The sequence below is a fragment of the Ambystoma mexicanum genome, chromosome 1q, assembly GCF_040938575.1.
Source record: "Ambystoma mexicanum isolate Mex_15411 chromosome 1q, UKY_AmexF1_1, whole genome shotgun sequence".
Classification (NCBI taxonomy): Eukaryota; Metazoa; Chordata; class Amphibia; order Caudata; family Ambystomatidae; genus Ambystoma; species Ambystoma mexicanum.
In genome coordinates, this window is record NC_090922.1 from 1,161,717,690 (window position 1) to 1,161,744,277 (window position 26,588).

The window sequence follows — 26,588 nt, forward strand, 5'->3', positions numbered from 1 at the left end:
TTGTCAATTTCAGCCTCTTCTTGCTATTTTTTGATTGAATTACGCAGAGTGCTGTTGCTCCTCTTGGCCTCTGGAGACTTGCTCACTCTACCTTGTGTACACTTCATACACATTTAATTGTTCAATACTTTGGCAGTTGCAGATGTTTTATAATTCTTTAATCTAAGAGAAATGTGCCATTCCTTATAAGCTTATCGTGGTTAACTCCCCTTGTGCCTTGTAATCTGTCTCTTAGGTAGCTTGGTTGAATTCAACATGAGCCAGCGTCCATTTTCCTATCATGGTCGTCCTTGCCACATTATATATTCCTCTATAGCAAGCCTCTATATGTTTCTTTTCTACCTTGCGTTACTGTGTATTTACAGTTATTGACCAGTAAGTTACTTCATCTTCTTTGTATTCACGATTACATTAGCCTTAGGTACATATTTCTCTTGGTGCTTCAGTTACATTGTTACTTCTTAAATATTTTCACATCATTTCAACATAGGTTCATATATCCTCTTTATGACCTCATTCTACCCCCGTTCGATTTCACTTAAACATTCCTTAATGTCCATAGGTGCATCCTGACATCTTTACAGGCGGCATCCTTCCACACTTTCAGTGCAAGGGTACATTCTGTATGGCTGTCTGAGTGCATAATATCTCTCATCCACACAATGTGGTATAAGAACAATACAGGGGATCCCATTTACTGCTCTTCTTCTACTGTTCAAATATGACAGAGGTGAGGGGGCGGGAACTAGTGAGAAAGGATCCACCTGCTCCACTTTAACATGACGGTTCTTCTGCATCTCAGCATAAAAGGAATATAAACCTTTACCATGTTTGCATACATAGAAGTATTGAGGACCTTAACCCTTTGGAGAGAGTAAGAGGGTGAAGGAGTTGGGATAGTGCTATGGGTATACCGTGTCTCTCCTAGGGTGACATCCCTCATCTCATGAGGGTGTTTCCTCCCCGTGTGATCCTCGATTGGTGCACCACGCTTAGGGGGATTATTGTACGGTGGCCATATGGCCCTGACTACATGAGAAGAGTTCTCCCCCAAGGGAGAAGGGACAAAATCCTAGGATTCATCACAGTGCCCACAATGTATGTCAGAATGTTCTCAGTAAAGCACTTTCTTAAAGCCTGTGCCCAAGATATATGCCCACACGGCCACACTAAAGCACATGCTCACAATGAAGCACCCTGTAACACAGTTTCATGATGAGTGACCCCACATTAAATGCCAGCTTTGAAGAATTGTTTTACTTATACAGGTGCCCACTCACATACACATGTGTCAACCACCTTGCCCTGTGAAACATGTTATTATGGTTAAGTGCCCCAATAAGTCAGGATTACCCCGTCTCTCTCTCTCACACACACACACACACACACACACACACACACACACACACACACACATACACACACACACTAACTGCATACCAGGAAGAACCCAGGAAGCTCAATGAGATCAAGTTTCAGAGTCCCAGACCGGAAGACATTGTACATTTCTGGTGCACTGCAAACATAATGTCCATGGTGCTACAATCAGTGCAACATGAGAAGGCTGGACAGAAGATTCCCCTCTTTTGCAGGGACACAGGCAGCATGCACAACCCATCATACCTGAATGAAAAAAGAGCTTTACGCCTGCTAAGCATGGACCATTGGCTATTTGCAGAAACTCTGAGATTCTGCCTGGAGAAAGAAGGCTTCTGTGCAATTCTCCCTTCTTGTTTTGTTTTGGTCATAATATTGGCACCACCCATCAGCCCATTATGGATGAGAACCCCTGGTCATTGGAATACGTTCTCTGTCTAGCAGAAGCAGGATCTTGGTTTATTTTTGGGATATGGCACTTCATTAGAAATTCCTTCAGAAACTTCCTGTCATTTGAGTGTCTTTCTGCTCGCCCATGATTCGATCACCTGCATTCAAGCACGAGAATGTGGAATGCATACAGGGATGCATTTTTGGATTGATTTTATATGAAACATAGAGCTTGGAACTTTATCAGTATGCTTTAAAAATAATAATGCTACCAAGTTACTGCTTTGCTGCCAAGAATGCCATTTTTAGATATCTGTGTAAGATTCTAGGTTACTTCTGAAATAAACGATCATAGACGTTATTTAAAGCTCATGGTGAGGCCATCATAACAATGTGTTTGCTTTCACGTGCCTTTGACATTTTACGTGAGCCACATTTACCATCTTCAAAAAACAGAAATATACACTTACTTCAGGACATGCATTCCACCCTCTCATCAGTAGTGAAGATACAGGCTTCGGAATAGAATAGCCAATGGGTGGACGAATATGGTGATAGGCCATGTCAGCAGCTGCAGCAGCTGTTTTAAAAAATAAGGTATGCATATAATTGGAACCATAAGACATGCCATTGTCACATTTAAAATCACTGTAAATGATACACTTTCACTCTGTAATAACAGTTGCGCTGTTTGAACCAAAAACTCTTTCTAATGGAATTTCTAATGTCTAAAATGCATATATGACTGTATTAAGGTCTATGTAGCACACCAGGAGCGTACAACAAGAGATATAGGACCATCATATTGCACTAGGGTAGCATCGGCATAATTATAAACTGCATTTTCTGGAAAGGGGCTGTGTAAACAACTTTAATTCTACAGATGAGCAAATGCAAGCCTACGCCAGCTGTTAGTAAGTAATGCAACCCCAGTGAGCTGCATAGAGTAAGTGAGCTCATGATAAGGCCAACCGCACTTTGGTGCTGACTGGCATGCAATATCCCAGGTTTGAAAAATCTTCAAGGTAAAAATTAGTTTTATATTCTGTATGGCCTCCTCTTCCATTCTACCTCTCACTGTATATCCTTTCTTCTTGGATCCCTTCTTCATCTCGAGCTCTGCTCTCTCACAAGTCCCGCCTGCCCCTCAACATAGTCAAAATTTCTTCCAGACTCCCTCTCCATCCTTCCATGTTCCTCACAGTCCCTCTTTATCTATCCCTTGCTCTTTCTTCTACCTTCAATGCAACTCCCCACCCCCAGCTCACTGACATTGGATATTTTGTACCCTACTCCTTACTTCTCTACCCCTTTTGACTGTCTCTTCCTGGCAGTCACTCTAATTCTTCTTCTCCCCTTTTATTTTTATTTCTCAGTCAATCACTGCCCTCTCTCATCCTTATACCTCTTCCTGTAGACCACCCTGCCATCTTGTCTTCCTCTCCTTTGTAAATATGTCATATATCTCTAGTTGTACCCACTAATTCAGACAATACATGCTTTCACATTACCTGTGAAATAAACATAGAATACATGTCTGAGTACATGATTAGATCCTGTATAAACCATGTGCTATAAGATAAAGAGCTTGGAACACATTCCTCCTGATTCTACCGTAGTACCACTCATGTTGTAAACACACGTTCAGAATGAATCTTTTCCACCATGCCTCTGATAAATTAGCCTCCTAAATTACTTTCGGGAGGTCTTCGCTAAGTGCTTCAGTTAAGCACTTTCTGAACTTTTTTCCATACACGAAAGTTAAAAAACCTCCCAAAATAAGATTGGAGAAGCCATAGACTTCACTTTGTTTAACCAATTAACTGCTTGTCCCCTTACTGCCATTGCTCAGACTTCTGTGGCTAAAAGAAATGGTTTAGCTGAAAAAACAGTGGTATTGTAAAAGTGCAACACCATTTGATCCATACATATCGGGGAAGATTCCCAAAAAGTGGCACAGTAGAAATCGCACAGAGAATGTATGTTGTAGGTAAGAATCAACCATAAATGGAGACTGCTTTAATTCAAAGTGAGAGGTTTAGGAATAGTGCCTGCCCCTATTTCATTTCTATACTATTTCTTTCTTTGCTACAAATAGGGTGCACATATAGGACACAGGTCATAATAGGTACACCCGAGAGACAGCATTCAAGACATGGTGTGGATTGTGCCACAAGCTAAACCATCTCAGGAACAATGCTGGTCCTTGATTACATTTCCACCAAAGACCGAGTTTAGAATAACTTTAAATAAGAAATTAAGAAAGCTCCAATGTAAAAACACTCTCTGTATTCATTGAGAACTGTGCCTGCAACACTGGAACAGCATGATTGGCAGCAATACACAAATCCGAAGTATTTATGAGGTACAGAGAAGCATTATATGAGAAAAAATACTGCCTCATTCCCTACCACTCTTGGAACTATACATAAATAACACAATCCCAAAATTCCAATTTAAAAGCAAATTAATTGTATTCTATTCCCTCACTAATGTAAATGTATGAAGATATCAAAGACATCTTTATGAATGCATGCAAAACTCTCTGATTAATAAAAAAGCATTTGTATGCGCAAAAGTTTAAAATAGGGACGATTGATTTTCTAAAATATTTGGTTGTTTTTCTTGCTGACTTGACTACAAGTTAAAATTATGTGTGCATTTCAAAAAGTGGGCACGGGTCTACATTTCCCAAAAGATTTATAGGGTAATACATAGAATTCAGCGCACAAGTGGCGAACGCGGTTGGCGCACAGCGTGCGCGTGTGAATTTCTGCGCCAGCCGCGTGCGCTAAAATCCATTTCCACGCACAGTGTATTCATGGATTTTAGTTTCCAAATCCAGCCATGGCGCAGAGTGGCGAAGCGACCCTGCAGCAGCGCCAGTTATGGCCCCAACCCCTCCCCATGCGTCATGCACAGCGCACAAATCCCGTACATGGCGCATAGGCCCCCAACCACGAAAACGCCTGTAAAACTCCCCTTGCCCCCCTCTGAATACACGTACCCCGCGGCACGGGGAGTGTCAGACGCGATTGGAGCGGGGTACATGTATAACAGGGGTTCACAGGAAGTTTCACACACAAAATGCCCTGTGCGAGTGGGGTAGGTGTATTCCTGGGGTGCGCGGGAAGTTTCACACGCGATAGGCCATGTGCCAGTGGGGTACATATATTCCTGGGGTGCGCGGGAAGTTTCACACGTGATTGGAGTGGGGAACGTGTATAACAGGGGTTCGCGGGAAGTTTCACACGCAAAATGCCCTGTGCGAGTGGGGTATGTGTATTCCTGGGGTGCGCGGGAAGTTTCACACGCGATTGGAGCGGGGTACGTGTATAACAGGGGTTCGTGGGAAGCTTCACACGCAAAATGCCCTGTGCGAGTTGGGTATGTGTATTCCTGGGGTGCGCGGGAAGTTTCACACGCGATAGGCCCTGTGCCAGTGGGGTACGTGTATTCCTGGGGTGCGCAGGAAGTTTCACACGTGAAATGCCCTGTGCGAGTGGGGTACGTGTATTCCTGGGGTGCACGGGAAGTTTCACACTCGATTGGAGCGGGGAACGTGTATGACAGGGGTTCACGGGAAGTTTCACACGTGAAATGCCCTGTGCGAGTGGGGTACGTGTATTCCTGGGGTGCGCGGGAAGTTTCACACGCGATTGGAGCGGGGTACGTGTATAACAGGGGTTCGCGGGAAGTTTCACATGCGAAATGCCCTGTGCGAGTGGGGTACGTATATTCCTGGGATGCGCGGGAAGTTTCACACGCGATAGGCCCTGTGCCAGTGGGGTACGTGTATAACAGGGGTTCGCCGGAAGTTTCACATGCGAAATGCCCTGTGCGAGTGGGGTACGTGTATTCCTGGGGTGCGCAGGAAGTATCACACGCGATTGGAGCGGGGAACGTGTATAACAGGGGTTTGCGGGAAGTTTCACACGTGAAATGCCCTGTGCGAGTGGGGTACGTGTATTCCTGGGGTGCGCGGGAAGTTTCACACGCGATTGGAGCGGGGAACGTGTATAACAGGGGTTCGCGGGAAGTTTCACATGCGATTGGAGCGGGGAACGTGTATAACAGGGGTTCGCGGGAAGTTTCACACGCGAAATGCCCTGTGCGAGTGGTGTACGTGTATTCCTGGGGTGCGCGGGAAGTTTCACACGCGATAGGCCCTGAGCCAGTGGGGTACGTGTATTCCTGGGGTGCGCAGAAAGTTTCACACGCGAAATGCCCTGTGCGAGTGGGGTAGGTGTATTCCTGGGGTGCACGGGAAGATTCACACTCGATTGGAGCGGGGAACGTGTATGACAGGGGTTCACGGGAAGTTTCACACGTGAAATGCCCTGTGCGAGTGGGGTACGTGTATTCCTGGGGTGCGCGGGAAGTTTCACACGCGATTGGAGCGGGGTATGTGTATAACAGGGGTTCGCGGGAAGTTTCACATGCGAAATGCCCTGTGCGAGTGGGGTACGTATATTCCTGGGATGCGCGGGAAGTTTCACACGCGATAGGCCCTGTGCCAGTGGGGTACGTGTATAACAGGGGTTCGCCGGAAGTTTCACATGCGAAATGCCCTGTGCGAGTGGGGTACGTGTATTCCTGGGGTGCGCAGGAAGTATCACACGCGATTGGAGCGGGGAACGTGTATAACAGGGGTTTGTGGGAAGTTTCACACGTGAAATGCCCTGTGCGAGTGGGGTACGTGTATTCCTGGGGTGCGCGGGAAGTTTCACACGCGATTGGAGCGGGGAACGTGTATAACAGGGGTTCGCGGGAAGTTTCACATGCGATTGGAGCGGGGAACGTGTATAACAGGGGTTCGCGGGAAGTTTCACACGCGAAATGCCCTGTGCGAGTGGTGTACGTGTATTCCTGGGGTGCGCGGGAAGTTTCACACGCGATAGGCCCTGAGCCAGTGGGGTACGTGTATTCCTGGGGTGCGCAGAAAGTTTCACACGCGAAATGCCCTGTGCGAGTGGGGTAGGTGTATTCCTGGGGTGCACGGGAAGTTTCACACTCGATTGGAGCGGGGAACGTGTATAACAGGGGTTCGCGGGAAGTTTCACACGTGATATGCCCTGTGCGAGTGGGGTACGTGTATTCCTGGGGTGCGCGGGAAGTTTCACACGCGATTGGAGCGGGGAACGTGTATAACAGGGGTTCGCGGGAAGTTTCACATGCGATTGGAGCGGGGAACGTGTATAACAGGGGTTCGCGGGAAGTTTCACACGCGAAATGCCCTGTGCGAGTGGTGTACGTGTATTCCTGGGGTGCGCGGGAAGTTTCACACGCGATAGGCCCTGAGCCAGTGGGGTACGTGTATTCCTGGGGTGCGCGGGAAGTTTCACACGCGTTTGGAGCGGGAGGCACGTGTATAACAGGGGTTTGTGGAAAGTTTCACACGTGAAATGCCCTGTGCGAGTGGGGTACTTGTATTCCTGGGGTGCGTGGGAAGTTTCACACGTGACTGGAGCGGGGTACGTGTAATACAGGAGTTCGTGGGAAGTCTCACATGCAAAATGCCCTGTGCCAGTGGGGTACGTGTATTCCTGGGGTGCGCAGGAAGTTTCACACGCGATAGGCCCTGTGCCAGTGGGGTACGTGTATTCCTGGGGTGCGCGGGAAGTTTCACACACGAAATGCCCTGTGCCAGTGGGGTACGTGTATTCCTGGGGTGCGCGGGAAGTTTCACATGCGATTGGAGCGGGGAACATGTATAACAGGGGTTCGCGGGAAGTTTCACACGCGAAATACCTTGTGGGAGTGGGGTACGTGTATTCCTGGGGTGCGCGGGAAGTATCACACGCGATAGGCACTGTGCCAGTGGGGTACGTGTATTCCTGGGATGCGCGGGTAGTTTCACACGCGAAGTGCCCTGTACGAGTGGGGTACGTGTATTCCTGGGGTGCGTGGGAAGTTTCACACGCGATTGGAGCGGGGTACGTGTATAACAGGGGTTCGCGGGAAGTCTCACACGCGAAATGCCCTGTGCGAGTGGGGTACATGTATTCCTGGGGTGCGCGGGAAGTTTCACACACGATAGGCCCTGTGGAAGTGGGGTACGTGTATTCCTGGGGTGCGTGGGAAGTTTCACAAGCGATTGGAGCGGGGAACGAGTATAACAGGGGTTCGCGGGAAGTTTCACACGCGAAATGCCCTGTGCGAGTGGGGTACGTGTATTCCTGGGGTGCCCGTGAAGTTTCACAGGCGAAATGCTCTGTGCAAGTAGGGTACATGTATTCCTGGGGTGCGCAGAAAGTTTCACACGTGTTAGGACCTGTGCCAGTGGGGTACGTGTATTCCTGGTGTGCGCGGGAAGTTTCACACGCGATTTTGCTGTCAGAGTGAGGTACGTGATTTTCGGGGGTTCGCGGGGAGTCCTACACGTGAATTGGCAGTGTGGGTCCTCCCAGGTGTTCCCTCTACACCCTCCATGGCCCCTGCAGGCAGCCCACACCACAGGGGACTACCCTGCACCCCTGGTCATGTCCCGCAGGCAGCCCATCCACCATGGGCATGCCCCCCAGCCAAGCCACATGTCACCTTGCACTAGTGATCACCAACTCATGTTCCCCAGCACCCCCACCCCCCAGCAGTCAGGGGCACTTGCCAGCAGGCCCTCACTCATGCCCCCCAGCACCCCCACACCCCAGAAGTCAGGGGCACCTTCCAGCAGGCCCCCACACATGTTCCCCATCACCCCCACCCCCCAGCAGTAAGTGGCACCTGCCAGCAGGCACCCACTCATGTCCCACACATGTCCCCCAGCACCCCCACCCCCCAGCAGTCAGGGGCACCTGCCAGCAGGCCCCAACCATGTCCCCCAGCACCCCCACCCCCCAGCAGTAAGGGGCACCTGCGGGCAGGCCCCCACACATGTTCCCCAGCACCCCCACCCCCCAGCAGTCAGGGGTACCTGCCAGCAGGCCCCCACACATGTTCCCCAGCACCTCCACCCCCCAGCAGTCAGGGGAACCTGCCAGCAGGCCCACACTCATGTCCCCCAGCACCCCCACCCCCAGCAGTCAGGGGCACCTGCCAGCAGGCCCCCACACATGTTCCCCAGCACCCCCACCCCCCAGCAGTCAGGGGCACCTGCCAGCAGGCCCCCACACATGTCCCCCAGCACCCCCACCCCCCAGCAGTCAGGGGCACCTGCCAGCTGGCCCCCACACATGTTCCCCAGCACCCCCACCCCCCAGCAGTGAGGGGCACCTGCCAGCAGGCCCCCACTCATATCCCCCAGAACCCCCACCCCCAGCAGTCAGGGGCACATGCCAGCAGGCCCCCACACATGTCCCACACATGTCCCCCAGCACCCCCACCCCCAGAAGTCAGGGGCACCTGCCAGCAGGCCCCCACACATGTTCCCCAGCACCCCCACCCCCCAGCAGTCAGGGGCATCTGCCAGCAGGCCCCCACTCATGTCCCACACATGTCCCACACATGTCCCCCAGCACCCACGTCATGACGATCCTCAATCATGGGCCTCATGGCCACCCACACCACACCCCACGCTACCCCAGCCCAAAGACCCAAACAAGTATTGCATCCACCCACAGAGAAATGGCCATTACATGAGACAACCCGAATGGCAAGTATGTACATGAACACATGTCCGTCACACACACACAATGGGTGCAAGTGAATGTGAAAACCCATATCATGACATGCATGAAACCAATGAGAAAATACCACACATCGAAGTATGAAACAAAAATGTATTGAACACAACATGAATGTAATGAAAAAAAAAATTCAATAATGGGAATAAGAAAAAAAATGCAGCATGTCAAGAAAAAAATAAAAAATATGAAATCAGAATCCAAAGAACTCCAAATGAAAATTTGTCCAAAGTCTCAGTCCAACAAAGCAAATCCAAGGGGAAAAAAATATATGAAATCCATTGCGCCATGGTGAAATTAAAATAAAAACGAGAAACATCCACTGTTCAACTATATACAAATTAGCAATCAAGAGTCCATGAGTCCAACAAATGAAATGAAACCTACAAAAAAGACCTACCTAATAATGCATTGTCCAAGGGGCCCAAAATAAAAAAAACAGAAAGGAAACTTAACACTATCTAACTATTTACAATGGCAGCGGGCTAGTCCGACGGCTCACTTATTGATGTCCCGGGCCAGGGCATCATTGAACTCCTGCTCAATGTCCTGGAGGCAGTCCTCTTCCATGGCCCGAGGGTTCGCAGGGACGACGACATGTTCACCTCCAACTCCCTGCGAATTGCCTCGAGGCACTCGGCCCGCCTCAGGGCCCTCCGCATAGAGTTCTCCGCCCTGACCATTGTGAGCCGTGCCTCTTCCGCCCGCTGCCGCTCTGCAACTATGGCGTGGCCCAACCGCTGCCACACGGAAGACACTTGAAATCCAGGGTCCTCCTGCCCTATGGCCGATGCCTGCCCCTCCGATGTTGAAGGCCCCGAGCCATCATTGCTCCCACCCTGTTGCTGCTGCTGTGCCTGTGCCTGCGCCCTGGCTCTTGCTGCCTGCACGTCCTCCTCCGGATGGGGTGTAGTTGTCGTGGTGGCCACCCCTGCTGGACGTCCGACTCCCGACTGTGGCAGGGATGTGTACTCCACCAGCCTGGCCGCTGGGTCAGGGGCAGCTCCACAGGGTACCCAGGTGACACATGGGTGGGAAGATGGCATGGAGGACGACTGGTGCGTAGGGGGTTCAGGTGAGGAGGGGGTCGCAAGAAGGTCCAGCATACGGAGGAATCCAGCACCGGTGACCCATCCCAGTAGGTCAACGTGGTCAAAGTGGCATGCGAGACAACGTGCAGTCTCTCCACGAAAAGACTGCAGGTCACCTCGCATGCCCCGTTGAGGCAATGCTATCCAACTCAGGATAGGCTCAACATGGTCCCGTATAGCCACGTTCGCAGGGAGAGGAAGGCCAGTTGTCATGTGCTCATCCCCTCCCTGAAAACAGGTCTGGACGCAGGCATCCCTGCTGGTGCCAGATGATGCATTGACAGGATCAGGGAGAGGATTACACACAGGCACCTCCGCGGCAGCCTGTGCTGCCTCCTGTCCCTGCCCCTGCACTGCACCACTAGCACCAGTGGAATCCCCACCTCCAGACCCCGTGTGTGTCCCTCCGCGGCCTCCTCCTCCACCAAACCCCCCACCAACCTGGATGACTCCATGCCATCTTCCTCTGTTGGACCCTGTGGGGTCTCAGCTGCCCCTTCTGCTGCCGAGGAGTCGACCTCTGCCTCTTGGACCTACCCTCGGCAGCTGCGGCCTGGGACGCAGCACCAGACTCCTCACCCCCCGACGAGATGACAATCTGGTAGGGGAGCCGGGCCTTGCGTCTCCGGCTGGTGGTGCGATCCCTGTCGCTGTGCTCCACAGCACCCTCTCCGCCCTCTTCATCAGTTGACGCTGCAGACAGGGAGAGATAAAACAGACATCAGGGCACTGTACAATGGACTGATACACACATGACAGTTGCGCATGAGTGGCAGTGTCAAACTTCAGACATGGCATCACACTCCACGACACACATGTCGTTTCAACTCACACACATGAGCATTTCCACAGCAATATTGCACCAGGCAGCAACATTCATACACATACAACAGCATGAACAGCCGAAGGTGAGCCTGACATCACATGAAACACAGGGAGTGGACTAGACACGCACACACGCCACCACACTTACATGCATGTCTACATCTCCTCCAACTGTCGCAGTGATGTGATCGCCATACATGTCACATCTGGCATTCAGCCTTCTTCATATCAGTGTCACATGATTCCATGTTGCATCACAGTTGCACACTTGTCAAATACACACACATGCACATGTACACAGTGCAGATACATGCAGCAGGAACCACCAGCCATGTGTGACACCACAACCATGCCAACGTACATACACAGAAATTCAAACATGTGTGCTACCACACCTGCATTTGCACAGCATGCTTACCAACACATACACCATCGATGTGTCTCACACCTAAGAGGATTCACATGTGGCAGCCTCACACCCCTGTTCATACACATCCGTACATGGCCCTACGAAAACACGTGTGCAACCTGCACACTACTGGCACACCACCACACGCACATCATCCAATCAGTATGCATGTACAGTTACCGCTCGACTCCAGACGGGTCTGCCTCTCAAGGACCTGGATGTAGAGTGCTGGGCATATGTGTTCCAGGACCCTCATCTGGTGGTCAGACAGGTGGCCCCGGCGCCCCTTGGCATCCGCTGCCTTCAAGAGGCGCCAGGCCTTGTTGAGGGTCCTGGACCTGAAGTCCTCCCAGAGCTTCTTGACATGGTGTAAGTCGCGGACTGCCACCCCCTCCGCGTTGATGGCAGTCACAATGTCCATCCAGATGCTGGTCCGTCCTTCATTGTTGGCGTGAAAACTTCCAAAGAGGGCATCATACTGCCCCAGGACTTGCTCAACTAGGACACCAACTTCCCTGGCACTGAATCTGGTGGCTCTCTGCCTCTTTGGCTGGGGGTTGCCAGTGGTGACAGATGGTGTTGTGCCCGACATGGCAACCCCAGAGGCAGGAGTGGGTGGGCAACTGGGTCCTGGGGCTGGGCTGTGGAGGGATGGTATCCCAGTCGGGAGTCTTCGGTTCCAGCAGGGGTGGTCACAGCAACTGCACCCCTGGCTGACGTGCAGGCAGCAAATAGCATGGCACGTGGGCAGCAGGCAGTCAGGCAGTAGCAGATGGCAGGTGGTAGCATGCTCGGGGCTCTGGAGTGCAGTAATTCGGCTTTCTGGGCAGGAGCATGGTCTTCCGTGTGTTGTTGCGTGACCAGCTTGATACGGAGTGATTTGGCACATGAAAATCTTGCACGTCAGCGTGTAATTCGAGGAAAGGCCCTTCGTGCGTAAGCGCGCCAGCACACCTACGCAGTTTAATTGGACCAAAGGCCCTTAGCGCGTAAGCGCTTCTGCAACATGACTTGCGTGGGCGTTTCCCTCGTGACGTGGGCATAGTGGTGGAAAAACTGCACGTCCGCGTGTGGATGCATGTAATCCGAGGAAAGGGCCTACGCGCGTAAGTGACGTGACGCGCGTGGGCGTTTCCATCAACATGGGTGCATGTTCATTGTACACGTCCAAAAACTGCACGTCCGAGTGTCAGCTCGTGTAATTGGAGGAAAGGGCCTTAGCGCATACACGCGTAAGTGACGCTGTACATGTAGGCCGCTTTAAAAGGTACGTGTAGGACCCCATTCCCTTGTACGCGCTTTTCGTGGAGAGCGAGTGGGTGAATTCTGTACTTCTTGTTGGTTCACACGCGATTACTTCGCAGCGTTTCAAGTTCGTACTCCCTGTTACCTCTGACAGCGTTCTTTATTTTTTTTGGGCCTGTTTCCTCAAACAGCGTTCACTTCTTCTTTTGTCCTGTCTCCTCAGACAGCGTACAGTTCTTCTTTTGGCGGGGGTGTTGCCTACACGCACACGCGCGTTTTTTTCACGTAATTTTTCCAAGCAGACGGTGAGTCGCGCACGCATTTACCAACTGTGCTTGCCCCATGTGTCGCGTACCCCTTCAGAGGTCATTGTAGGCTGCATGTAACACGCGTATGCTTGTTTTTGTGTTTCTGGGTGCCACAGCGTAGTGCAGGTTCATTTTTCCACGCACGTGGTCTACGAGGGGTTGCGTGCACGTTACCTTTTGTTTTTGGGGTGCCTGTGCGTTGCGTGACCCGTCATCTTCCCCCAGTGGTCACAGACTGCCTTGCTAGAGCACCAGGGTACGAATTCCATCTAGTACCCTACCCCTTTCACTCCTAATTGCCCAGGACAATTGTTTACTGCAACTCCTATACGCACAACAACATCAGTGCCATGGTTGGGAGGCGATCTAGTGGTAAGGGAGGCAAAGGTGGCCGACCTCCAAAAGGTGGGCGTGGTGGGCAGGGTAGCGGACGTGGCCAGGATTTGCAGGGTGACCCTAAACCCCCATGTGTGGAGGACCAATCAGGGACACCCATGCCCCCCCGGTTGAGGGAAACGTGGCTGACACCATCCCAGCTCAGCCCTTGTTGGACCAGCCCATTGTGGCACCTGAGCCGGCACAGGATGACTTCCAGGCTGACTTCCAGGTCAGCAAGTCGAAGCCACCTGTGTCGGTGCAAGTTGGTGTCACCAGGCCACGTGGATCTGGGGCAGCAATGTCATCTGCTGCCCCAAGTAGGCAGGGTGGGGAGGCTGCAGGGGCAGCTGCAGCTCTATCCACCCCAGCTTTGTGTCTCCCAGCTGGGACAGTGTCCGTCCTGGTCCATCAAACTGACGTTGCCCCTGCCAACATCACACTTCAGCCAATGCCTGCACCAAGACCTATGGTCATTGTGCCTTCGCACACTCCCAGTACCCAGTCCACCTGCGTTTCTGCACCTACTGACCAGAGCGGCGCAAGCCACTCAGGCTCAGCTCCACCTTTGAAGAAGAGGAAGAAGGGTGCTCTGGCACTACAGGCTGAGACCCCAGACACGGCTACACAGTCCGGCACGTCAAGGAATCCTAGCTTTAATGACCCCGAACTTGATGTACTTGTGAGCTATGTGTTGGCACATAGCCGTGAAATGTTGGTGACTGCATGGTGCAAGACCACACCTGGTCAACGTAGGGCACACTGGCAGACTATAGCGGACCGCATAAGTGCCCTTGGATTTGTGAGGCGCACAGCTGATGATTGCTACACGCGGTGGAATGACCTGAAACGCAGAGCAAAGAACAAGCTGGCCTCAAATCATGCCGCTACTCTGGTGACTGGCGGTGGGTCTCCACAAGAGGACAACGCACTCACTGAACATGAGTCTGTTGCTGGGACCTTCGTCACAGAGGAACAGATCCAAGGTGTGGGAGATGTACCTGATTACGATGCATTGTCCGGTGAGTGCCCATGCGTGTGTGTGTAATCCATGTGTATGTTGTTTGGGTGAAGGGTTCTGATTGAGTGCCAGGTGAGGGTGTGTACTCCTGAGTGTTATGGGTCACCCATTTGCTTCCTCCCATACATGCACGTGCCTTGGATTCGGGTATGACTGTATCCCTTCTGCCCACAGTTGCCAATTAGGCCCACATTAGTGCACTTTACCTTGAACTGTCATCTTGCAACTACATTGTTCAGATTTTGTAAGTGTTCATTCAGGCTGATTGTTTCCACTCTCCCATTTTTGCTACGCATTAATCTGCCCTATTGAAACATATGTGATATGCTTCGGTCATTGTTTACAGCCCACACTGGGCCACTATTTTTACCTGGTTATGTTAATGATTACACCATTCAGGCCGATGGAGTATTGGGCTGCAAACATTTTTTGTTAGGGCCTGTTTGCATGTGGAAGATGACAGATGTTTCCTGTAATGTTGAAGTGACCAACCATTGATCAGCCCACAATGACTGTGTTATTGGATACTGGATGTGTTTCAGTGTGTGGCACATGCATATTTTGCAACACTATTCAGCATCAATCTTTGCATCATGTGGATGTGACATTGATGTGTGACAGTAGTCATTCACTGACATATTGCTGTAGTTTTGTAATCTACCGTGGCTATGCTACATGACATCTGTGTGGTGGCATGTGTCATGTATGTGTATTGGACATGCCACTCACAGCCTGATGTGTGATGCCAGTGCTACCCAACATGTTGCACATGTGTTGCTTTTCCATCTTGCTCTCCCCAGTGTCTTGGTTTTTGACTCCACTTCCAACTCTTTGACAGTGCATGCATGGCAGGGTTATAGTCATGTGGCACATGTGTAAATCATGTACTGGATCTCTGGCTTGTCACGGCCTATGTGTGTGCTATGGAGCTCATGCCTGTTTCCATTTGTTGTCTTTTATGTTTTTGCAGGTGATGACGCACTTGGTGCTGTTGAGGTTGAGGAGATGGTGCACACCCAGGAGGAATCTCAGGCACGACCGGGCACCAGTGGGGGATGTGGTGTGGTGGTGGGTGAAAACCAAATGTTACTGCAGACCATACTGTCCAGGGGTGTCTCTGGGTGCACCACCCAGACCTCTATTCAGGTGCTGAATCGGATGATGAGACTTATGTGCAGTCGCAGGTAAGTGTTTCTGGCAGGGATTCTGTTCTGTCAAACCCACCTGAACTAGTGGTAGAACCCTCTATGGGGATGTCAGTGTTGGTAGATCCGCCTTTGGCGGTTACGGATGCAGGGTCACACTCCACAGCATCTGATCCTGTTCCTGGGCCAGCAGATCAGAGGGGGAATGCAGTCCTGCAGCCTCAGGCAGTGCCAGCACAGCAAGGTGAAGATCGCCTTGCCCCAAACAGGTGTGGTGCCCGTTGACGCGGTGGCCGTGCACCACTAGGCAATACTGTATGGGAAAACTCCATGTATGGTATGGCAACCCAACAGGCAGCATCAGAAGAATTGATGGCTCAGGCAATGGAGAGGGTAGCCACTTCCATTTTCCTCCCTGAAAGGCAGATGGAGCAACAACAGCAGGCAACAGACTCCATTTGCCAATCACACAGGGAAGACATGTTGGCGTCCAACAAGGACCGATGGGCGGCACTGGAGACTCTGCGCGAATCCATATCAATAGAGTCACAGGGCCACAGGGAAGCCCAGAGGGTGGAACTCCATAACCTCAGGCAGAGTCTGCTTGAACTTGAGGCTTCCCGAAATGTTAGGGCAGAACAGCAGCTGGAGCAGCTCACACGTTTGCTCTCAGCTGAGCTGCTTGCAACACGTGAGGAGATCCGAGCATCACGTGAGGCCATGCGTGCTGAAATGCAGGCAACCCGTGATGTGCTGCATGGGGATCTCCGCACTTTAATCCTCCAGAATCAGGCCTTCCAGAGCCGCATGCTTGCAGCCATGGAGGACCATACCAGGGCTTTGCGTGGGCTGCCTCCCATAGTGCCACCGCCTCCTGATGCAGCAGCAGAGGATGAGCAGTTCTCCCACAATGCATAGCCGTGCAGGCCATGAGCCCAAGGAGTTTTTTTTTTTCGCAACATCCACGCAGGTGGGTGTTGGTGTGCACCCTGTCCTCGAACCTCCTGGGTGGCCTCCCCCACACCCCCCTGGCCCCAACATGGCCATTTTTTTTTTTTTTTTTTACAGTGTGTTGCCTTGTGTGGCTCCTGTGGGCATCCACTGTATTCCGGCTGGGCACATGCAGGCTTGTCCTGAGTTTGGGTTAGATGCTTGGGTTCGTGAGACACACACCCCTCCTGCTTCCCATTTCTATGGGCTTGCAAAAGGTGTGACCAAGTGACAGTGAATTACACAGTGACGTTGGGCTCCCATGAGCTGTGTGGGCAGTCTGGAGTCAATACTGTGTAGACATCCCTAGTGGATATTGTTGTTGTATTGTACACTGCATGGTGTATTGATATGTGCTTGTGCATCCATGACTTCCTCCTAATCTGCAGGTTCCTTCCTCATGTCTTCACAAGCCCTCCTACTTTGCAGATGCAGTTCCTGTTGTATGCAGTACACTGAGACATTTGCGTGGCAGCAACACTCTACAGTTGGAAGGGGTCAATGTGCTGGCATATTCAGGTTGTTAGACTACCACTACTAGAACTTAGTACTGTCATGTTTTTGCATTTTTCCATGGTGTATTGCAGCATTGTGTTGGTGGTAAGTGTTTGGTAAGGTGTGCTGTTAGTTATACATTTCTGGGAGTATATTGTGTGTGAGCAGTTTCCACTAAGGACAGTGTACTTTGTGACACTTGTGTAATGTCTTGTGCATTGCTTTGTTTGCTTTCACATTGCATGACATGCCATGGTGTGTTTGGTGGTGGAGCTGGGGAGGGGTTGGGTGACATGGCGCTGTTCTCATGTTGTATTTAGCAAGGAGGTAATGAATTTAGCAGCAAAGATGTGTGTCTTTTGATGACACAGCATTGGTGGTGTTTGGGTAGGTAGGGATGCACACAATGTAACACTTCCAGGTGACCAATCTCAGGATAGTATGGTTGTGACAGTTGAGTGTCCCTTATGTCATCATCATTGATTGTCAGCTGGTATGTGCCAGGGCTGTGTGCTCTCCACAGGGGTGTGATTTTATGTGAAGTAATTAGCCACCAGCTCCGTACGGGCTGCCTCACCACGTGCCGTTTCCCCTCCCATGCGCAGTGGGCGTGCATGTGGTTGGGGATGTGGGGGCACCACCATGTCCACTGGCAGGCCCCGGCGTGTTGCAACGTTGTGCAGGACACATGCTGCCACTATGATCCTGCATACTACTGGGGGAGCATGTAATAGCTGCCCACCAGAGCTGTCAAGGGAGCGAAAGCGTGACTTGAGCACTCTGAATATGCGCTCCACTATGCCCCGGGTTGCAATATGGGCTGTGTTGTATCTTACCTCGGGTGACGTGGTGGGGTTCCGAATTGGCGTCATCATGTGGGTGCTCAGAGGGTAGGCACTGTCCCCTGGGGAGGTGGTGATGGGTATCATTAGTGGGGTTGTGACATTACTCAGTATCTGACATGCATGCATGTGCAGTGGCATTTATACTCACCAAGCAGCCATGTATCGCCATGCCGCTCAGCTTCTAGGTCCCAGTTTAGGGTTGACATTCTGTAAATGAAACTGTTGTGGGTGGACCCTGGATAGTTGGCATATACTGAGGTGATGATTCCCTTGGCATCACATACTACCTGCACGTTGATGGAATGCCAGTGCTTGCGGTTTCTATAGATGTGGTCAGATGCCCTGGGGGGACGGAGAGACACATGGGTGCAATCAATGGCACCTAGCACTTTGGGGAATTGTGCCACCCCATAGAAATTCTGGACGGCAGCCTGCCTTTCTGCAGGTGTTCTGGGCAGGTATATGTGCCTGCGGACTGATGGGTGTGCAGTCATGATGGCCAACACCTGGTGTAGGCAGCGTGACTGCGTGGCCTGTGACACCCCCCCACTATAGCACTTGTCCGCTGAAATGATCCAGTGGCCAAGAAGTGTAGTACATTGAGGACCTTCTCCAGGGGGCTGAGTGCTTGGGAGCACAGGGTGGGTGATGTGAGGTCATCCTCCCACTCACTCACCAGGTCGAGTATTATGTGAGGTGGAAACCTGTACCTCCCATACACCTGGTCATCAGGCATCCCAAAAAGGCTGGTTCTGGGTGTAAACATTCTGGGCCTGACTATCCTCCTACTTCTCCTGCGGTATCCCACGACCACTGCTGCTAGGAAAGATATATTCATCTTGGCGTCTGAGCTTGTTTGTTGTTTGCGCGCACTTTCATGCTGCGTGGGTCCACGTACGCCTGCTTCCTGCTGGCGTACGTGATTCCGGATTACCGTGTCTTTTTTGGCGCAGGCATTAGCCCCGTTCGATTCCATGAATACGTGTTGTAGACGCGCATGTGGGCGTTCCGTGCATTTGCCTCCTGTACTTCCCCCGTGACGCCCACATTTTCACGCGTTGTTCCCCATTCCGCGTGTTACGCCCCATGTTCTGCCTACTTTTGTTGTATGCGCTGCGCTATGTGCCCTTTCGCTGTGTGCTTAGCGCACGCTGTTTGTAGACGTGTGCACCAGCGTGCGCCACGCAGAATTTAAGCGCACATCCAGGGATTTACACGCGCACAGACTTCCATGAATCGCTGTGCCTGGGTTTCGCTGCGATTTTCGCACTTGCACTGCGATTCGCACGCTTTTGCACGCTTGCGCCGAACATTTCAGCGCACATTAATTCCGTGAATCGGCCTGTTTGACTGGTCCTATGCAGACAACAGGTTTGTTTTTCTTCATAAGGTCGTCCATCTAATGAAAGGAGAACAAAGGGGCATCTATTCCAGCATACTGAAGAATGAGCATCCCCTATCATCCTTTGGGAGATTACTATATGTTGGTCTGAACCTGTTTGTTTAATTGCTGAATTCCAAAGTGCCAGCCTTGAACTCTTCCTAGCAACAAAAATACCAACCCATTGTTAAGGTAATGCAGGAGAACAAAGGAGGCCTGTCTTCACATTTTTAATCAATCATTCACTGAACCCATTACATAGTCTTGTTTACAAGAGCCATCTCCTGAAGCATGAGATGCTGTCCATAGGACAAAGGCAGGGCATGATTAAAGTATAACATTTTTCATAGAAACAAATGTGGCCTGTTATTTAGGAACCATATGATGAAGAGAAGAACCAAAGAGTGTGCTTGAATGGTCTCCTCCTTAATCCAACACCAAATTTGTATCCCCTATGATTATTAAAAATTAATACAATTGTAAATATGAATACATGTATGAAAGATTGTGGTACAAATAAATGCCACATATGCAGATATGCGTCTCTTGTGATAGCATTCAGGAATCCTTGTCTCATTGAGGTAACAGTAAAACCATATTTGCTGACAGAAATAATAGGAGCAGATTGGGCATCCACATTTTTCTGCTATAAAAATATGAACATCCAATGAAGATTGGGGGTGTGTATTCTCCAGGAGTGTATGTTGGGCGAGCCAAATTAGAATAGTGTGACATAATGATGTCATAAGAATGGGAATATTTTACACTTTAAAATGTTGAACCATATAGGTGATAGGATTCTGACTCTGGGAAAAGCTGCAGGAAATAGCACCCTTGTTCCTATTGAATTAGTGCTGAATATAGATAGTGTCTGCAGATGACAATGTCTTATCCATGAGGGAATTGTAACCACCTTAACCAGAGGCAGTTCTAACTTTATGGACTCAGATCAGGCAGGGCCTTGCTAACTGGGAGATTTCCAATCTGAGAGGGTCCCTGCTGGCTCCATGCCATTGAAGATCAATTCAAAGTGATTATGAGAATTTCCGAAATTGTTTAATGGGAGACAAAAAGTGCATTTCACTGGATTTAAAATCAACTGTGATTTTATTTCAGTACAACCCAAAATACATTTCTGAGCTGTGTGTGCAGTGGCACAGATAACATTTTATGCAGTCTGCACACAATTATTTATAAATTATAATCTCATTAAATTGTACCCAAAGTGTTATCACAGAAATAGTTAACATTAAGCTGTGATTTGAAGATTTCCGTGCCATAGCCCAATGAATATCTACTAGTTAATGTGTGCTCTGTGAAGGGCGTAACTATTTCATAAGGATTGGGAAATAAGAGCAATTTTAATGGTGCCACTTCTACTCCCATAAAATTGATACAAATGTAAATCCGATGTACCATATTTTTGAAACTGCACAGTGGTATTCTATTATACCTGTTTAATACAATTATCAAACCATTTTTCCAGATTTGGTGGGTGAGTTGAGATTTTGCACATTCTAAATTGATAACAATGTTTCCGTAATCAAAACCTGAAAAATTCTGATGCAATTCGTGATTAGCTTACTTTCCTTACTACCCCTAGATATCTCTCCCTTGACATTACCTCCGTAGTGCCAAGGAAGAGATAGCTCGTCCTTTTTGGCACCTTTTGTTGAGTGATACCTGCAAAGCAGGGATCGCTCAAAACTGTAATCCTATCCCCGGGCTATCCGAGGTCCCACCTCACTGCCAGGGAGCTGGATTACCTTCAGTTTCACGTCGGCGTGAAAGTGAAAGTAATTTCACTGCAGCAGCCATTTCGGGCTGCCGCGGTGAAGAGAGGAGGTGAGCGCCCTTCTCCCTCTGCCTCGGTCTCCATCTGTATCTCAAGCCGGAGATCGAGGCAGGTGTCGTTGGAAAGGGGAGATTCTCCCCTTTCCACCAACACCTTTTTTGTAAGCATTGCTGCTCCCAGATTGGGCGCAGAGCGCTAAATCCATGGGCAGCAATGCCACTAGGCACCAGGGATGTCTTTTCAGTACGGGGAGAGCATGGGGCCACATGTATGGAGACTCCTGGGGGCAGATTGGTGACCATCTGCCCCCAGGGGGGGGCAAAAAAAACAAATAAAAAAAAACAATGGGAAGGGGCAGGGGGTTAGGGACCCTAGGTACCAGGGATTTCTTTTTTGATGGTGTCGTTGGAAAGGGGAGATTCTCCCTAGGCCCAACTCTGTATGGTGTGCACATCAGTCAAAATCCTGCAATCCTGCTGTCGGAAAAGACTTGGGGTTAGGTGTGTTTTCAGCTTCGCTCTTTGTGCCCCGGTAGGTGCACCCACACATGTGAGGTACCGTTTTCATCGGGACACCTGTGGGAATGCAGGACGGTAGGCCATGTGTTGTTGGTGGCATGTTTAGGTGGGTGAGCTGAGTTTTTGCCACATTTTGGACTTTAACAGGGTTTCTGGGTAATAAATTCTGGCCCGATGTGCGCAAGTCAGACCGCTGCAGATTCCCACGGATGTCCTCTTTTTGAAAATGCATGGCGTTCCCTTTTTTCTTTGGTGACTTGGACACCCGAGGCCCATATCTGTATGGTGTGCCTATCTGGAAAAATTGTGACATTCGGCTGTCGGAAAAGACTTGGGGTTAGGAGTGTTTTAGGCTTTCCCCTTGGTGCCTAGATAGGTGCACGCACACATGTGAGGTACCGCGTTTTCATCAGGACACCTGTGGGAACACAGGACAGTAGGCCATGTGTTGTTGGCGGCGTGTTTCTGTGGGTGCGCCGAGTGAAATTTGCGGAAATTGTTTTTTTCACAACATTTCAGATTTTGCCGGGGTTTCTGGGTAATACATTCTGGGCTGATTTGCGCAAGTCAGACCTCTTCTGATTTCCAAGGATGTCCTCTTTTCGGAAATGCATGGTGTTCCCTGTTTTCCTTGGTGCCTTGGACACCCTAGACCCATATCTGTATGGTGTGCTTGTCTAGAAAAACCATGAAATTCAGCTGAGGGAAAAGACTTGGGGTTAGTGTTGTTTTAGGCATTCCCCTTGACGCCCAGGTAGGTGCACCGACACATCTGAGGTACCGTTTTCATCGGGACACCTGTGGGAATGCAGGACGGTAGGCCATGTTTTGTTGACGGAGTGTTTCGGTAGGTGAGCCGAATGAAATGTACGGAAATTGTTTTTTTTTCCACATTTTTGACTTTGCCAGGGTTTCTGGGTAATAAATTCTGGGCCGATGTGCACAAGTCAGACCTCTGCGGATTCCCACCGATGTCCTCTTTTCGAAAATGCATGGGGTTCCCTGTTTTCATTGGTGACTTGGACACCCAAGGCCCATATCTGTATGATGTGCCTGTCTGGAAAAATCGTGACATTCAGCTGTCATTAAAGACTTGGGGTTAGGAGTGTTTTAGGCTTTCCCCTTGGCGTCCAGATAGATGTGGGTGCATCTATGTGTGGACATGTGAGGTACCGTTTTCATCGGGACACCTGTGGGAACACAGAACAGTAGGCCATGTGTTGTTGGTGGCGTGTTTCTGTGGGTGAGCCGAGTAAAATGTGCGGAAATTGGGTTTTTTTCACAACATTTCGGATTTTGCCGATGTTTCTGGGTAATACATTCTGGGCCAATTTGCACAAGTCAGACCTCTGCTGATTCACAGGGATGTCCTCGTTTCGGAAATGCATGGCATTCCCTGTTTTCCTTGGTGGCTTAGACACCATAGGCCCATATCTATATGGTGTGCTTGTCTGGAAAAAACATGAAATTCAGCTGAGGGAAAAGACTTGGGGTTAGTGTTGTTTTAGGCTTTCCCCTTGACGCTCAGCTAGGTGCACCGACACATCTGAGGTACCGCTTTCATCGGGACACCTGTGGGAATGCAGGACGGTAGGCCATGTTTTGTTGACGGAGTGTTTCGGTAGGTGAGCCGAATGAAATGTACGGAAATTGTTTTTTTTTTCCACATTTTTGACTTTGCCAGGGTTTCTGGGTAATACATCCTGGGCCAATTTGCGCAAGTCAGACCTCTGTGGATTCCCACGGATGTCCTCTTTTCAGAAATGCATGGGGTTCCCTGTTTTCCTTTGTGGCTTGGACACCCTAGGCCCATATCAGTATGGTGTGCCCTTCTGGAAAAATCATGAAATTCAGCTGTCAGAAAAGACTTGGGGTTAGGGGTGTTTTAGGCTTTGCCCTTGGCGCCCAGGTAGGTGCACCCACACATGTGAGGTACCGTTTTCAGCAAGACACGTGTGGGAATGCAGGAAGGTATGCCATATGTTGTTAGCGGCGTGTTTCGGTGGGTGAGCCAAGTGAAATGTGCGGAAATTGTTTATTTTTTGCCCCATTTTGGAATTTGCTGGGGTTTCTGGATAATACATTCTGAACCGATTTGCGTATGTCAGACCTCTGCAGATTCCCACGTATGTCCTCTTTTCAGAAATGCTTTGGGTTCCCTGTTTTCCTTGGTGGCTTGGAAACCCTAGGCCCATATCTGTTTGATATGCCCGTCTGGAAAAATCATGAAATTCAGCTGTCAGAAAATACTTGGGGTTAGGGGTGTTTTAGGCTTTGCCCTTGGCGCCCAGGTAGGTGCACCCACACATGTGAGGTACCGTTTTCAGCAAGACACATGTGGGAATGCAGGAAGGTAGGCCATGTGTTGTTAGCAGCGTGTTTCATTGGGTGAGCTGAGTGAAATGTGTGGAAATTGTGGTTTTTTTGCCACATTTCAGACTTTGCCAGGATTTCTGGGTAATACATTCTGGGCCGATTTGTGCAAGTCAGACCTCTGCGGATTCCCACGGATGTCTTCTTTTCGGAAATGCATGGGGTTCTCTGTTTTCCTTAGTGGCTTGGACCACCTAGACCCATACCTGTATGGTGTGCCCGACCTGTGCAAATCACCCCTTCCTAAACTTGGAATTGTATCTACATTTCATAAATGTATGCATTTCTGTCCTCCTATTCGGCTTTCCTACCCTTTTCTTCCATTCCGTCCACGCATATCTAATTGGCAAAAATTGCCAAAATGGCCTTCCTCTCACAAAACGGTTGGTAACCACATCAGAATAATGTTTTTTCATTTTGATTCAACCTGTTTTTGAAATCCAGGAAATTGGGGAATTCAGCACAGCAAAAATGTGTTCCTAGCTCTTACAAGGAAAAAAACACAGGCTTCTTTGTACATCATTTTATTGGCATTTTTTGTAAAAACACTAAATCTTCGGCCTTTTTGGTTATTTTCTTTCACATCCCTACAGCAACCTAGGATTCCTGGGTGGTGTTATGATCGCCTACATGTGGGAAAAAAAGGGGCCAAATTTGCCCAAGATATCTCATGTAACAGAAAAGTTACAAGGCATTAAATGGTGACATACCGAAATCACCAAAAAGGCCTTGGCACTGGGGGGGAAAACCCATGGCACTTAAAGGGTTAAACTACACAACATACTAACGACCTGAAGTAGCATATTTACACGAGAAGTATAAGACATGGAACAGTTCTTTGATTTTAGCATGTGCTGGTGTTACTTGGGGAAAGGAGAATTCTTTAAACCATTTGTAAATGTAACTTTATGTGTAATTTGGCGATGTTTTGAATTCAAGATCGCTGGATATAGTGATCGACAAGAGGCAGAATGAAGTCTAGAATGCATATTGCTCAGAATTAATGGTATAGAGATTTAATTATATAAAAGGATGTTTGTGTGTGAGAAATGGTGAGATCTATGCAAGCAGGTCATTTTCATTTTTGTAGACACACTGTCTGAGATTGTGTAATATTGTGGTGTCTTCCCCTGCATACAGTTTGGGGATCACCTTTGCATTGACTTTACTTTCATAGAACAAAACATTGATTCTTAAATTAGCCTCCTTCTTGTCTCCAGAGGTCTGAGGGTGGGATTGTATGAGGTGAAATTATAGCAGGTGTGTCCACTCAGAAACAAGCCAATATCTATATCAGTTAATGTCTGCCACAGTCACCTGGCACCAACTGCAAATCACTTGGGTTAACTATAAATAGCACTCCCTCCTTCCGAAAACATAGCAACAAAAAAGCCTAAACCACTTAGTACCAGCTAATGCTCCTCCAGAAAATAAAACTCTTCCTTCCATTGAGGACTTAAGAACCACAGTCCAGACACTGGTAATATCCCACATCAATGGGGGCAACACCCCACTCACTGGTGTTTCTGGGTGTTTCTGTGATACTCTGGCCCTCCTTTGGGTGACCCAAAATGCTGAGTCATAACTCATAATGGAAAATAGGAAATTCAGCCACATTTACCACTTTCTAAGTAAGCTGCACTGGCTTCCCAACCTAGCCAGAATACTCGTAAAACAGTCTGCATTACTTGTAAAGCAGTCATCACAACTCACCTCACTTAACCACTTCATTTGACACTCTCCAAAAAGGAAATGGCTGCCAGATGGTTCACACTCCATCTCAAACAGCTGAGGAAAACAGATAGGAAACTCGGACAAGTGTGGAGAAAAGACTACAACCGGAAGGACAAAATTGCATACCAGAGGCATACAAGGATTCTGAAAAGCAAGCGATAGACATAAATAGATGTTCAACATTATCAATGAGATAAGAAACCCGACAGTTTGCAACAACACACCCACACGCTTACAGAAACTATGTGATGACCTTGACAACCACTTCAAAAATAAAGTCAGAAACATCATCAACTCTATGCCCAAGGACTGAAGCATCAACTTCACCAGTGACAACTACAGAGGCAACCACAGGACTGGACCACTTCAAACTGATCTCAACAGAAGGCTTCTTTAAACTAGTTAAGAAAAGCATCAAGGCTGGTTTGCCAGTATACACTTGCCCAAGAAACATCTACAAGTTCATCCTCAGCATAGAGGGATTGGCAGAATATTTCTGCAAACTCATGAACCACTCGTTGGCAACAGGTCCGTACTGAGAAGCTTTAAAGTGGCCTATATTAAACCCCTCCTCAAAGACCCCTCAGGAAACACAAACAGCCCCTCCAATTACCGACCTATATCAAACATCCCTTACCCAGAGATGCTC

The 26,588-nt window shown here is 49.4% G+C and overlaps 1 protein-coding gene across 2 annotated transcripts in view; it reads right to left on the reverse strand.

The window, feature by feature from the left end:
* TNNI3K (TNNI3 interacting kinase) overlaps positions 1 to 26,588 on the reverse strand; it is a 3,214,557-nt gene that overhangs the window by 725,205 nt on the left and 2,462,764 nt on the right. For both annotated transcript variants that reach the window (XM_069641910.1, XM_069641909.1), the window contains one exon: positions 2,238 to 2,347. In XM_069641910.1, coding sequence (XP_069498011.1) covers positions 2,238 to 2,347 — 110 coding nt within the window. The remainder of the gene's footprint in view (positions 1 to 2,237; positions 2,348 to 26,588) is intronic.